The sequence below is a fragment of the Medicago sativa genome, chromosome 8, assembly GCF_051527215.1.
Source record: "Medicago sativa cultivar Bolivia chromosome 8, Bolivia_mono, whole genome shotgun sequence".
NCBI lineage: Eukaryota > Viridiplantae > Streptophyta > Magnoliopsida > Fabales > Fabaceae > Medicago > Medicago sativa.
This window is the reverse complement of record NC_140756.1, coordinates 65940139-65954298: the sequence shown is the minus strand read 5'-3', so window position 1 is coordinate 65954298 and position 14160 is coordinate 65940139. Positions and strand designations below refer to the sequence as shown.

Here is a 14160-nt window from a genome sequence, read left to right as displayed (position 1 = left end):
AGGGGTAACTTTGGCGCAGTAAAATTGTTGTCATGTGACTGTAAGGTCACGGGTTCAAGTCCTGGAAACAGCCTCTTGTGTAAAAACACAGGGTAAGGCTGCGTACAATACACCAAATGGTGGGATCCCTTCCCGGACCTTGTGTATGCGGGAGCTTCAGTGCACCGGGTTGCCCCTTTTTTTAATACTCCCTCCGTTTCAAAATGAGTGTCGCTTTAGCCAAAAAAATTTGTTTCAAAATGAGTGTCGCTTTTAGTTTCCAATGCAGTAATAACTTTTTCTTTTCAATTGTACCCTCCAATTAATACTCTGTACACTACTTCCAAAGTATTACTTTTAAAACTAACCAATAGTTAATAAGGATAATTTGGTAAAATAACCATTATCTTTTTCTTAATCATTGCATTTCTTAATATGTGTGTAAACACCTAAAACGACACTCATTTTAAAACGGAGGGAGTATATTATAATTAAACATGGAATAAGTGAGTTTATGTTCTCTATAAGGTGCATACATGATCAAATAATTGGATACATCAAGAAACTAATTGCCTGAAATTCTTCGGAAACACAAACTCAATCCCTCCTTCAAATACCATTTCAGCTATCAATTTTGAAGCTCTCTCTGTGATATGTAACCAATCCCAAAATAAGTGATTATCACGATCCACACAAAGATTGATGTTCAAGAGTTTCATGCAAGGATCCTCAATATAGAACTTTCTTATTCCCAAAAGCTTGTCATTCAAGGATTTAAATAGTAGACCATCTTCATTGAACATTCCAATTCCACAACGATTTTCTTTCAAGGTTTTCAAACATGGACCCTCTCCATTCAACTTCCCAATTCCACAACATGCTGACTTCGTATCATTCAATCCTACACAATTATGGATAAGATTATTTAAATTTTAAACATCTGATAATGCCTACACGTCCTGTTTTTTTTTTTTTCCTCATGTAGATCTGACTAAGTTATATACATGACGAGGGATCAAATTACTCTAAACTAGTATTTGATATTGTTACACCACTTAAATTTTCATTGGATGCATATTTTGTCAAACTGATTGTGGTCTGTATTAAATTACGAAAATCTGAATTATCGAGATGCGTCAAAATTAATGTCTTGAACATTTCAATAATTTTTTTTAAAGGTAAACACTTTAATTTAATATCCATTTTATCTATAAATGTTGTATTATTATTTGGTGCTTACCAAACACCAATGGGTGTTTTAACATGGTGGTGAACATTGCATAAGTGTTGCCAAGTGAATACTCAAATCCTTCCAACTCCAACCTTAACTTTTGCAGAAGAGTTTGAGTTGCTTTGTAGAAAGCAACAGCAAAATCATTCAGTGGTTTCACACAATTCCCTCCATTGGTAGAAGTTACAACAGGATAACATCCTATAGGTGGAATGCTTAGGATGCCAAATTTTCGAGCCCCTAATTCATATAGTTTCTGCAGTTCCCAATAAATCAATTTGATCTAGTTTTAGCACCTAGAATTAGCGCAAGTGATTGATGCGTAAAGTGTGAGTCGTAATTATAGAAAATTATGTACGTACCCTTATATAAGAGTAATAGTTTAGTTGTAGAACTGCCAAATTTTCTTCCTTGCCCAAATGAAATACTCCACTTTCATTACGTTCATAATCAAAGAGGTCATTGCTACCAATACTAATGAGAAACAAAGCCTTTGAAACAAAATTAGCAGCTTTTTCTGGCCCCAATGTCTTAGTGATATTTTCACGGACTAATGCAAATTGGTGCACCTGCTTTTCAAGGCAAATCACTTCTCCCTGCAAAGAAAATACTTCGAACTATATAATTTTTCAACCTTTTTTTATCCTTTAAATTATTTCATATTTTTAATCATTCCTATACTTTTATATATTGCATACAAAGGATTTGATTTAATCACAATTTTTTTCTCTCTTTTAATCAACCTAACACTTATTTTAGTCGTATTTTTTTGTGGTGTCCCAAAATTATAATATTTTGGTTGTTAAAATATCTGTCTTCTTTCAAAAAAAAAAATATCTGTCTTCTTAAAATATTAGGTGACTTAATTGGAGGACCAAATACATAATATACTACTAACTAGTACTAATAATAATGTAATCAAAATTAAAGAAGTTACCGATTGTTTGTACCCGGTATATCTGAGAATTCCAGACCCTCCTGATGCAAAATTCACACCAACCATAATATTCTGCTTGAAAGTATATTGAAGTTTTTCCAAATCCAAATATGAGGGTGGACTTTTCTTATAACCGAATTGCCTAGCTAGTTTTTACAAAAAGAAAAAAATTAATTAATACAACAAAATCAATAAAATCTCATACAATATTTTATTTATATGAAAATTCAACATTTTATTTACCAATTTGGTCAGCAGTGTTGAAACCATTGCTAAACCTTCCAGTGGGAAATGAAATGTGAAAATCTATCCCATAGTAAGGGCTGTTTGCTTTTGTTTTAGAGTTGAGAAAATTGTTAGTTCCTACATCAAATGTTGAGTCACCAAATAGGTATAATGTTGGTGCATCTTTAATCTCATCAGCTACAAACTTGTCAAGCATGGCCACAAAGTATAAAAGAAATAAAATGACCAAAGCATAGTAATTTTTTGCAATAATAGAACTTTTATCACCATTGAATAATGTCATTTGTGTGGCTTATACATTTATTACCATAGCTTCATGGCTTATACTATATGTCCTGGACAGAACATCTCTAGTAACAAATGACAAAATCTATGTGTTTATTTAATTGTTATTGAAATCTGTAAATTAACAAAATGTAACGTTAAATTTGTTGTCATTGTTTCAAATAAAAGAAGTAACATGAGTTGTAAAACAAAAGACATGGACATGGACATGGCCGACTGTACCATAGTCCCATTGTTATCATCGGCAACAACTGCTTTGAGCATAATCCAAGTATATACATACGTTCATACCTATTTCATTGTTTATTAAAATAATTGTCAAATTAATGCTTGGCCGTTTGTTGATGAATTACATCATGGATCCACCATGTGAGCCTTTGGGCATAATTCATAAAAAGAAGTGAATCACAATTTCAATCACTCTTTTAAATTTGTGAAGTGATTTTTTTTGGTAAGTCGGGTATCCTCTGCGCACAATTGTGTAAACTAATCTCTCTAGTTTTGGAGAACCGAAATGGGTGGCAACTCTTCCTAAGAGTTTTCACGTAACTGCATGCCCAAGACTGAACTCAAACTCATGACTTTAATTAAAATAAAATAAAATAAAAAATGTGTTATCTCATACAAACGCTCTTGAAAATTTAGTCTAATAACACGAGTAAAGTTAATCCTTTTTTAAAATACAATACCATCATTTTAAAAGGTTATATATTTGTTTTGATGCATGCGATGAGTCAAAATAATATGCAAGTGTTTCATTTATTTTAAGAGTTGGTTTTATAAGGAAATTTTTGGCTAGAGGGTAAATTGACTAAGGATCTTTAATTTGTGAACTAAATTACTATTTCTTAAATTTAGGAGGCTAATTAGATTGACTAATGTTCTTTAATTTGAGGAACGAGATTACAATTTTGTAAATTTAGGAGACTAACTAACTCAAAGATTATAGTATATATATGATAAAAATGATAATTCGTTCCATAATTAGATATTTGCTTTCTCTACTTTTTACTACATTTTAATTAATTAATTAATTAATTAATTCGATTGGACTTAGAGTTAGAAGATCTACAAAAAGAGGATTAAATAAACTAACTCAAGCAAAAAATTCGAGATGGTTGCTATTCTGAAAAACAACTTTGGAAGTTATCAAACACACAATAAAAAATGTACTATTTACTTTTTGGTGACCAAAAGAGCAACGCTCAAAGAAATTAAAATGAGCTAGACCTAATCAAAGACAGTAAGAGAAATATGAAATGTTATTACTTTTTTTCCTCCTTATGTGTTTCTCGCGCTCTCTATTTTTTTCTTCCAAAATACCATTTGCTTAGATTATAGAATCTGAACCATATTTCAGATTCTATAATCTAAATTGTCCCGAAGTTCAAAAAACTGCTTGAAATGATTTCGTGTCTTTGTTTTGATAGAAAAAGAAGCAGTTCAAAATACTCATTAGAGCTATTCATGTTATTCCTATTGTATCATCAATAAAAGTAAATTATTTCTGTTATATTTCTATGTTTGATACCAGTTTCTATCATGATAATTCAGAGAATGCGTCTTAAATAACTTAAATATTAAAGTTAACTATTAATTGTTTGACTTTAATATCTTTTGAGTTAAGTATAAGAAAAAAATATATAAATTTTCAAGTTCAGGAGGGTATTTTGCACATAAGTGCAAAACTTCAGGGGGTATTTGCAAAACGTCATGTTGACTAACAGAAGAATTTGACGGAGAGGGTAAATTGATTAACGTTGTGCAATTTCAGGGCGTAATTGAAGTTTTGTTAATTTCAGGGGGGTAATTGACGAAACTTACAATTTCGCGCGGGGGGGGGGGGGGGGGGTAATTGCCTGTTTACTCATAATTAAATCAAAAAAACATTAGAGTTCTTAATGCTATATACATTTCAACTAATCTGCTCCAAGGTATATGCTACAATCATCAAGTCCAAGGTTTTCATCATTTTCAGTCTCCATTTCCACCCTTCTTATCAACAATAACCTTCTCTTTAGGGTCAAGGTTTTTATCAAGGAAAAAATCTCATCTCCTACTACTTCATAACATGTTGCACAACTTAGTTCATTATAAGCAATCATCCTACCTAGATATCTTTCATCCCATGACTTTTCATCTTATTGATAGTGTTGTCTTCATATCACAGAAGTGTAAGGAATTGGACAACCATTATTCAAATATATCATCATAAAATGGTTGTCATTCACATGTGTTAGACACATCATTCTATTTCTATTAGAAGGTGCACCGTATGCTAGACACGTCATTCAGGTGCATCACGTAAAGGGAAAAATGTTTTCGATTGCCCTCTATTGATGGACATTAGAATCACCACATGCTTGTATCTATGTGCAATGGGGAAACCCATATCCGACATGATTATTCATTTATCTGATGGAGCAGGTCCAACAACATTACTGGTCAGAGCGTGTCTGACCTCATTGAAGTGTCTCTCCTACACAATCAGTCAAAAATAAAGATTATTATCTTTATATGTGAGCTCTTTTAGAAGTTGATAATAGACCATCTGATAATGATCAACATACATGTCACGTAGGTGTGCAACTGTACAAAATCCACAATGACCACAACCGGCTACATCCACCACCTTTTCATTAAATTTATGCATGAACAACTGGATTTTGTCTTTCTATGAAAAGTTGACTTTAACTTTTCATGGGTTAGTATTATGAAACATAATACTTTTACAAGAACTTTTCTTGCTTGAGTCTGCTAACTTGGTATATGAAGCATGTGTATGTGGATCGCGAGAGTCAACATGCTCCCAAAGTGAAGATGATTGCTTTGTTGATCGTACAATATGTTTATCCTCCTTTGACACATCTTTTGTATTGAAATTTCTTGAAGGTGGACGCATAAAGGTGCTCTCCGGTACAAACAAACTGCCAAAATTTCTCTTTAATATGCACATTCATGTTGAAATTAGCAGCACTGAACCGAGCCTATATTGTGTAACAGTATGTTAGTTAGAATGCATGAATTCTGCATTGTTTTTTTATTGGGGTAGTTTGGATTTTATAATCTGAACTTCTATGTTCTAGTTTGGACAATATAATCTGAAATACCTGATTCACTGTACATCATGTAGGCAAAGTATGTCTTCATGGGACTAAAGAAGACATTGTTCATATTATATAATCTAAAACATATATATTTCGCTCGGTTTATATATTCCAAAGTGTACTAGTACCGAAACAGAATGCAGAAGACAAACATAACAAACATCAAACCAAATAGTGTTCAAAATACCATATGCGAAACAAATCTCATTATGGTAGAAGATATATATCCACCTTTCTATATGTAGGATCATCTTCATATTCAAACCGCAACTTCTTCTAGTGAGTGTGAATCATCCGAACGGATGGGGTGTTGTTCTTGATCTTATTGGCAATTGTACACGCACACAAAAAATCATATGTGATCAAAATTAAACAACCACATTTAGTTTTATACGTACCACATCTTACTGCTCGATCAGCCTCATCTACAAGAAAATGCAAAGTGTTCGTTGATATTTATCTAACCAACTTAAACCACAACATCTTTCTTTGAATCAATGTTCAAGCATTATCATACTTGTGTTGAAATGATGTGTGTATCTGAGTATGCTTTGACTTTAACATGTTGTGAACATATTTTCAGTTTGTACATAAATCACACATACTACTAGTCATATACTTTTTCAACTGACTTTGCGCATATTCAACGATGTTTGTCATTGTATTTCCCATATGCATTTGTCAGTTGGTTCAAAACCTCACAACTTCTCCTTTATCAAACCTAAAATTGTAGTTTCGATATATCCCTAAAGCTTATGAAACTTTTCGCATACAAATGTGAATCGCGTGTAATTATCAATATACATAACTTTGCAAGGCTGCTGACACATGATCATTGAATTTTTCCCATCTTGTGGGCTAATCATCTTTCAAAATTTACAAAAAAGATAAAACGATACAAACAATCTTTCATGGTGAAAGCAAAAAGATACGAACAATAATAGGGAAAAATAAAAACTTTGCAAATTTAATTTATAAATGGAAAAGGAAAGGATAAGCAATATTCAAATTATTACATAGCACAAAACTTTCACTTAATTCAGTTGTGGATGTGAAAGTGGAAGCCCGTAAAATTTTATATTTAGCTGTAGACTACTCGATTTTTGAAATCAACTCTGGGTTGACAATCATAAGAAAAAAATGAAACTTAGTTATATTATCAATCAAACAAAGTAAAATACCAAAAAACATTAAACATGAATCTTGTATATGCAACTCAGTCACGCATATGAAAATTGGTAATTCAGGATCTCAAGTAAATATCCTATAAATTTGACTTTAAGTATAAGGCACAACCATTTTTAAATTATGCGTCAAGTGAAATTACAAAGTGCTTAGAAATACAACATAAGTAAGCTTTACAGTATAAATATTTATTATATAGAATTTTTTATACAAAATGAGCACAATACAACATCAAAGGTGTCATTAAGTGTTAACTTACATCACAACTTTTACATTATGTATAAGACACAATCATTTTTAACTTATGCGTCAAGTGAAATTAGGAAATGCATAGAAATACAACTTATATACGTTTTATAACACAAATTTTTCAAATGATTATAGAAATAGGAAATATAAATTAAACGCACATGGAAGCTAATACGTACAACATTACAAGATCGCAAAATAAAAACAAAGATAAACACAATATGGAAGGCTCACTTATGATCTTTAGAATCTTTCAAAAATGTAAAACTTATGACAATCATAACCAAAATTGAATTTGTATTATCAATTAAACAAAGTAAAATACCGATAAACATTAAACATGAATCATGTAGATGCAATTCAGTCATGCATATGAAAATTGTTAATTCAAGACCTTAAGTAAATATCCTATAAATTTGACTTTATGTATAAGGCACGCCCATTTTTTATATTATGCGTCAAGTGGAGTTAGACAATGTTTAGAAACACAACTTCAGTAAGTTTTATAACATAAATGTTTATTATATAGTTTTTTTATATATAAAATGAACACAATATAACATCAAAGGCGCCATTAAATATTAACTTACATCTCAACTTTTAATTTGTGTATAAGGCACATTCATTTTTAACTTATGCGTCAAGTGAAATTAAATAGTGGTTAGAAACACAACTTATGTAAGCTTTATAACACAAGTTTTTCAAATGATTAAAGAAATAGGAAATATAAATTAAACGCACATAATAAACTAATACAAAATTACAAGATCGCAAAATACCAACAAGGATAAAAACAACAGAAGACTCACTTATGACCTTTAGTTAAACTTATGATAATCATAAACAAAAATGAAGCTTAGCCATATTATCAATTAAGTAAAGTAAAATATAAATAAACATTAACATATTGAGGTGTGAGTTTATGTGGAATTCAACCATAAAAGCAAGTATAGAAAATCTTATGACATTTATTAGTGAAGAACGACACACCAAAGATGGTGCTTTGAGCTCATTCTTACAAAAGGTAAAATCTTTGTACATAAAGGTTGATGCCCATAAACAATTCCTGGTTGAAGTTTTTTTTAAATATAATCATCTCAACTTGTTAATGGGGGAATTTGTTCAACATTGCTTCAAATGCAAAGAAAATCCTATAGTTTTAAAAAGAGACCTTTCAATTAGAAATTTGATAGTTGTATGCCACACCTATCCCAAATGTAGCACATTTTTCCGGATTTTTGTAGTAGTGATTGAAGCAGTTGACAGCAGATACTTGCTCCAAGCGTTTTCCTAATTTGTACCGTTTTTAAAATTAAATTCAAGTGATTGAAGCCACACCTATCATTACCAATCGATGATAATGACTGGTATTTAGGTTGCATTGACGGCTGCGACACAAGTTATAAAAATTTGTTAGAAAAATATGGTTGTAATTGAGTGAGATATATTTCAGTTTTTGTAGAAAAATATGGTTTGTTAGAAATCCTATCGTCATATGAAGCTTTGAGTAATTTTTTGCAGATTTCAAGGAGAAATACCTCATTGTCTGCATCTGACTCATTCATGAGCCACTGCTTCTTTGAAATGTCTCTTTGTAGAGTAATTTGCAGTTTACTAATTTTTGTACTTTACTGAAGGTTACAAACTGAGTCATCTTTTTTCAAAATTATTTTACAAATGTTATTCAAAATATGAATTTATAAAAAGATATTTTTTCATAAAATCATTTTATTCTCATTCTAATCCATCTAAAAAGAGAATGCTTTAATTGTTATTATTGTTGTGGTAAAAACAAATATTGTATTAAAAGATCACACATTTCATCCAATACAAATGAGTCACCGCAAAAATATTAACAACCGAGCCCTCCTCCAAAGAAACACAAAAGAAACAATTTTATAATTATGATAGAAATTCCATGTAATCTCTTTTTTTTTGTTAAATAAATCTATTATAGTATGAGTTCTTTCGTACTAGAGTTTAGTTAGGACTTCTATCAAAGAATGAAAGCCCTATCTTCTTCTTAGTTATTTACATTAAACACCTAAATATTTAACTATAAATTACTTAAACATTATTGAACAATTTTTTTTTGACAAATAATATGTTTCGTACCATAAATTTCCTCAAATTTTTGGTGTTAACACTCTGATTCTCAGGGAGAAAGGGACCCTGCAAATTCATTATGGTTTTGATTTAAGGAGTAATTGTTAACAAGTGTCTATCGCGAAACAAACTGCATGGGAATCTTTCGCAGAAGGTTTGGTCAAAGGCGCAGAAGGCTCTGAAATATCCAAAACTCTTTGAACAGCAACCTTGTATTGTTCAAAATATGGATGTTCCCTAGTAGGAACAAGATTGACAGGGTTAAATTCTAGCACACCATCGAAAAGCTTCCAAGGTTTCACATTATTATATTTGTAGATTCTACCTTGAATTGCAGAACAAGTTCAATCATAAATAATCGAGCCCAGTTGCTTATCCTTTAACATTGCAAAAACATTGCCATCGTATGTCAGAGCACCATAGTCAAAGGCATCTTTTTCATCATCAGTCCAACCCCTTGATTGACTTTTATTTATGCGATTATTCTTTCTTCACGTTCAGCTTCTGACCTCGAACTCCACTTTCTAGTCTCAGTTCGTTTTCTAGTACGAAAAATCCTTTTCCCTTATGCATCAGCTAATGTAAAACCTTTCACAGGTTCCCCGTGTACCATATCTGGGGAAGCAGCGGATAATACTTAAATCAGAATTAGCTGCATCAACTGCATCCAATGCTGGGGTAACCACTGCAGCCACATCATCAGAGAATCTTGTCTTGACGGTGCATAAGACATACGCTTAGCAGAACGTAACATATTCATTTCCAAACTAGTGAACTCAGTATCTTCCAACTGCTCCCTTTAATGGTGGGCAGCAAATTCATGGTCTAGAGTAACCCCTGCAATCGGCATTCTCAGAGAACCTTGATCTCTTGAGGTTGCATAAGGCATACGCTTAGCAGAACGTAGCATACCCATCCCCAAGCTAGTGAAATCAGCACCTTCCAACTGCTCCTTTTGATGGTGGGCAGCAAATTCATGGTCTGGGGTAACCCCTACAGCCAACATTCTCAGAGAACCTTGATCTCTTGATGGTGCATAAGACATACGCGTAGCAGAACGTATCATACCCATCCTGAACTAGTGAATTAACACCTTCCAACGTCTAATCTCCATCTCCATCGACGACAAATGGGTTCTGAAATTAGCATGCTCCCTTCGAGCACAACTTCTATGTAAAGTAGTAGCATCAAACTGAGTAATGGCTGACTTGACATTTAAATCCTCAGAGAACCTTGATCTCTTGTAAAGTAGCAGCATCAAACTGAGTAGGTGTTGATTTCACTAGCTTGGCTGACTTGAAATTAGATAATGTTTAAAAGTACAACATAAGTAAGTTTTATAGCATAAATGCTTTATATATATATATATATATATATATATATATATATATATATATATATATATATAATGAGCACAATACAACATCAAAGACGTCATTAAGTGTTAACTTACACATCAACTTTTACTTTATGTATAAGGTACAATCATTTTTAACTTACACGTCAAGTGAAATTAGTTAGTGCTTAGAAATACAACCTAGATAAGTTTTATAACACAAGTTTTTCAAATGATTAAAGAAATAGGAAATATAAATTAGACACATATAATAAGCTAATACAACATTACAAGATCACAAAATACCAATAAGGATAAACACAATGGAAGACTCACTTATGATCTTTAGAATCTTTCAAAAATCTCAAACTTATGACAATCATAAACAACAATGAAACTTAGTCATATCATCAATTAAACAAAGTAAAATACCAATAAACATTAAACATGAATCATGTAGATGCAATTCAGTCATGCATATAAAAATTGGTAATTCAGGACCTTAATTATATATTCTAAAAATTTAACTTTATGTATATGACATGACTGTTTTTAACTTATGCGTAAAGTGAAATTATGCAATGCTTAGGATTACAACTTAATTAAATTTTATAGCATAAATTTCTCAAATGATTAAAGCAACATAAAATATAAATTAAGTGCATATAATATGCAAATACAACATTATAAGCATGCAAAATACCAACAAAAATAAATACAATGAAAGGTTTTATTATGCTTTTTAGAATCTTCCAAATATGAAAACTTATGACAATCATAAGCTAAATTGAACTTAGCCATATTATCAATTAAACAAAGTAAAATACCAATAAATATTAAATTAGAATCATGCAGATAAAGATGAGTCATGCATATGAAAATCGGTAATTCAAGACCTCAATTAAATATCCTATAAATTTAACTTTATGTATAAGACACGATCATTTTTAACTCATATGTTCAATGGAATTAGACAATTCTTAGATATACAACTTAAGTAAGCTTTATTGCAAAAATGAGCACATTACAACTGCAAATGCGCCATTAGGTATTAACTTACATATCAACTTTTACTTTATTTATAAGGAACAATCATTATTAAACTTATGTGTTAGACAATGTTTAGATATACAACTTTTTTTTTAAAGGGTTTAAATATACAATTTAATTAAGTTTTATAACATTAGTTTCCCAAATGATTAAAGCAATAAGAAATATAAATTAAACGCACATATAAGCTAATACAACATTATAAGATCGCAAAATACCAACAAAGATAAACACAATGAAAGACTCACATATGATCTTTAGAATCTTTCAAAAATGTCTAACTTATGACAATTATAAAGAAAATGAAACTTAACCATATTATCAATTAAACAAAGTAAAATATCAATAATCATTAAACATGAATTACGTAGATGCATTTTTGTCATGCATATGAAAATTGGTAAATTAGGATTTCAAGTAAATATCCAATAAATTTGACTTTTTGTATAAAACATATATGTTTTAACTCTTGATCAAGTGAAATTAGGTAGTGCTTAAATATACAACTTAAGTAAGCTTTAAAGCATAAGTTCTTATTATATAATTTTTTTTATATATAAAATGAGTATAGTACAACTGCAAAGGCGCCATCAACTAACTTTTCTGCAAAAAAAAAAAAAAAAAATTACATCTTAACCATGTTGGTACCTAGTAACCTACTAACTTAATGCATGAAATTGTTTAAAAAATGGAATACCATTTTAAATAAATAATAAAGGTTACAACTTAATAATGTCATCACAGTACGACTCATGTACTCGTTGTCATCCTTTAGTCCAACACAGAGGAAAGATTCAACAAAATCCAAGTTATTGTTGAAGTTCGCCGATGGACTATGTCCTCTGTGTCCTAACATATATAATACCATAGTATCATCGTGTTCTGCATTCTTGAATTCTTTAAACTATGTCTGTAGTATCTCAGAAGCTTATGGAATTCTTTAAGTAAGCTTTATACCATAAGTTTCTCAAATGATTAAAGCAATAAGAAATATAAACTAGACACACATAATATGCAGATACAATATTACAGTCTCGCAGAATACCAACAAGGATAAACACAAAGAAATGTTCATTTATACTCTTTAGGATCATCCTAAAATGTTGAACTTATGACAATCATAAGCAAAAATGAACAAACCATCATCTCATATTACCTTATAACCTGTCGTCTGATATAGATTGGTCTATTAAATCGTCATATCGACATATCTTTTATCCTATGACTTTGCATAATCTCAACATTAATGTGACCATAGCATGGAAGTGTGAGTAATTGAATACTCGTTGTTCAAATATACCATCATAAAATGGTTGGCATCCACATGTGCTAGACACAATCGATTTCTATGCGAAGGTGCACCGCGTAAAGGGAATAAGGTTTCTGATTGCTTATTTTTTATGGACAATAGGACCATCGCATGCTTGTATATCTGTTCAATAAGGAAACCCATATATGGCATGATCATCCATTTATCCGATGGAGCTGGAGCAATACCATCACATGTTAGAGTGTGTAAGACCTGGTTGAAACGATTGTCCAACCCAATCAATCAGAAATAACGATCACTATCTACATCGGTAAGCTCTTTTAGAAGTTGATAACATACTATCTGATAATCATCAACAAACAAACATGACATGTAGGCACGCAATTACGCGTAAGTAACATATAAGGTGATTAAAGTAAAATCAATGTAAAAAGGACACTGGATTGAACTATATCACTATCTGTTTAATTTTTTCTTTTTATAAAAACTAGTTACAAACCCGTGCTTCGCACGGGGGTTCAGTAACGTATTTGACAAAATATTATATTGGAAGGATAGATTGTGAAATGACAGATAATTATAAACCATAATACAATATTTAGAGTACTCTTGCATTACGGATTACAAAATTAAATCTTTAAAATGGTTTGATCACAAGTAACAAATGAAAACATATTTTGTCAGCGGTAGAAACACTTTTCCAGTAATAATTGATATCTATCTATAAACCAATGAAAACCCTATTACCAAAGTTGCCTGATTTATATCATTTTGACTTTCAGCTTCAACATATATAAATCATTTCACATGATCTACAGCAAAGACAGTAACTGCAATTTAGTATCCAGTTCTTTCAGGCGAACAAACTTCTGCATCAGATAGATAGCTGAAAGCCTCTCTACCTAATTTATATCAGTTTGTGTTTTAGCTTCAACGTATATAAATCTTTTCACATTATCTACAGCAAAGGCTAGGGATGTCAATGGATACCCATGGGTACGGATAATATGATACCCGTGCCCGCCCCGTATCCTCGTGGGTACTCACTATACCGGTACTCGTGGGTATTGAGGTATCCATGGGTACCCATGGAGTTTTGAATTTATTTATTTTTTGGTACAAATAATAACTTTTTTTAATTACCAAAAAACTTCAACTTTTAAACATCCATACATAATC

General features: G+C 31.2%; 1 protein-coding gene across 1 annotated transcript; it reads right to left on the bottom strand.

The window, feature by feature from the left end:
- Nucleotides 1–504: 504 nt before the first annotated feature.
- On the bottom strand, nucleotides 505–2676 carry LOC146900613 (GDSL esterase/lipase At5g55050-like). The gene is made up of 5 exons (XM_085739157.1): nucleotides 2391–2676; nucleotides 2148–2293; nucleotides 1573–1806; nucleotides 1220–1466; nucleotides 505–880 (listed from the first exon to the last, which is right to left on the bottom strand). The coding sequence occupies exons 1-5, from the start codon at nucleotides 2674–2676 to the stop codon at nucleotides 537–539; spliced, it is 1257 nt and encodes a 418-aa protein (XP_085595283.1). The 3' UTR covers nucleotides 505–536.
- Between the last annotated feature and the right edge of the window lie 11484 nt (nucleotides 2677–14160).

Excerpts from the sequence above, each read along its gene's own strand:
- LOC146900613 (XM_085739157.1), bottom strand. The coding sequence starts at position 2,676 with ATGACATTATTCAATGGTGATAAAAGTTCTATTATTGCAAAAAATTAC. Across the intron at positions 2,294-2,390 it reads CAACACTGCTGACCAAATTG|CTAGGCAATTCGGTTATAAG; the intron begins GTAAATAAAATG and ends TGTAAAAACTAG. Across the intron at positions 1,807-2,147 it reads ATACCGGGTACAAACAATCG|GGAGAAGTGATTTGCCTTGA; the intron begins GTAACTTCTTTA and ends TTTTCTTTGCAG.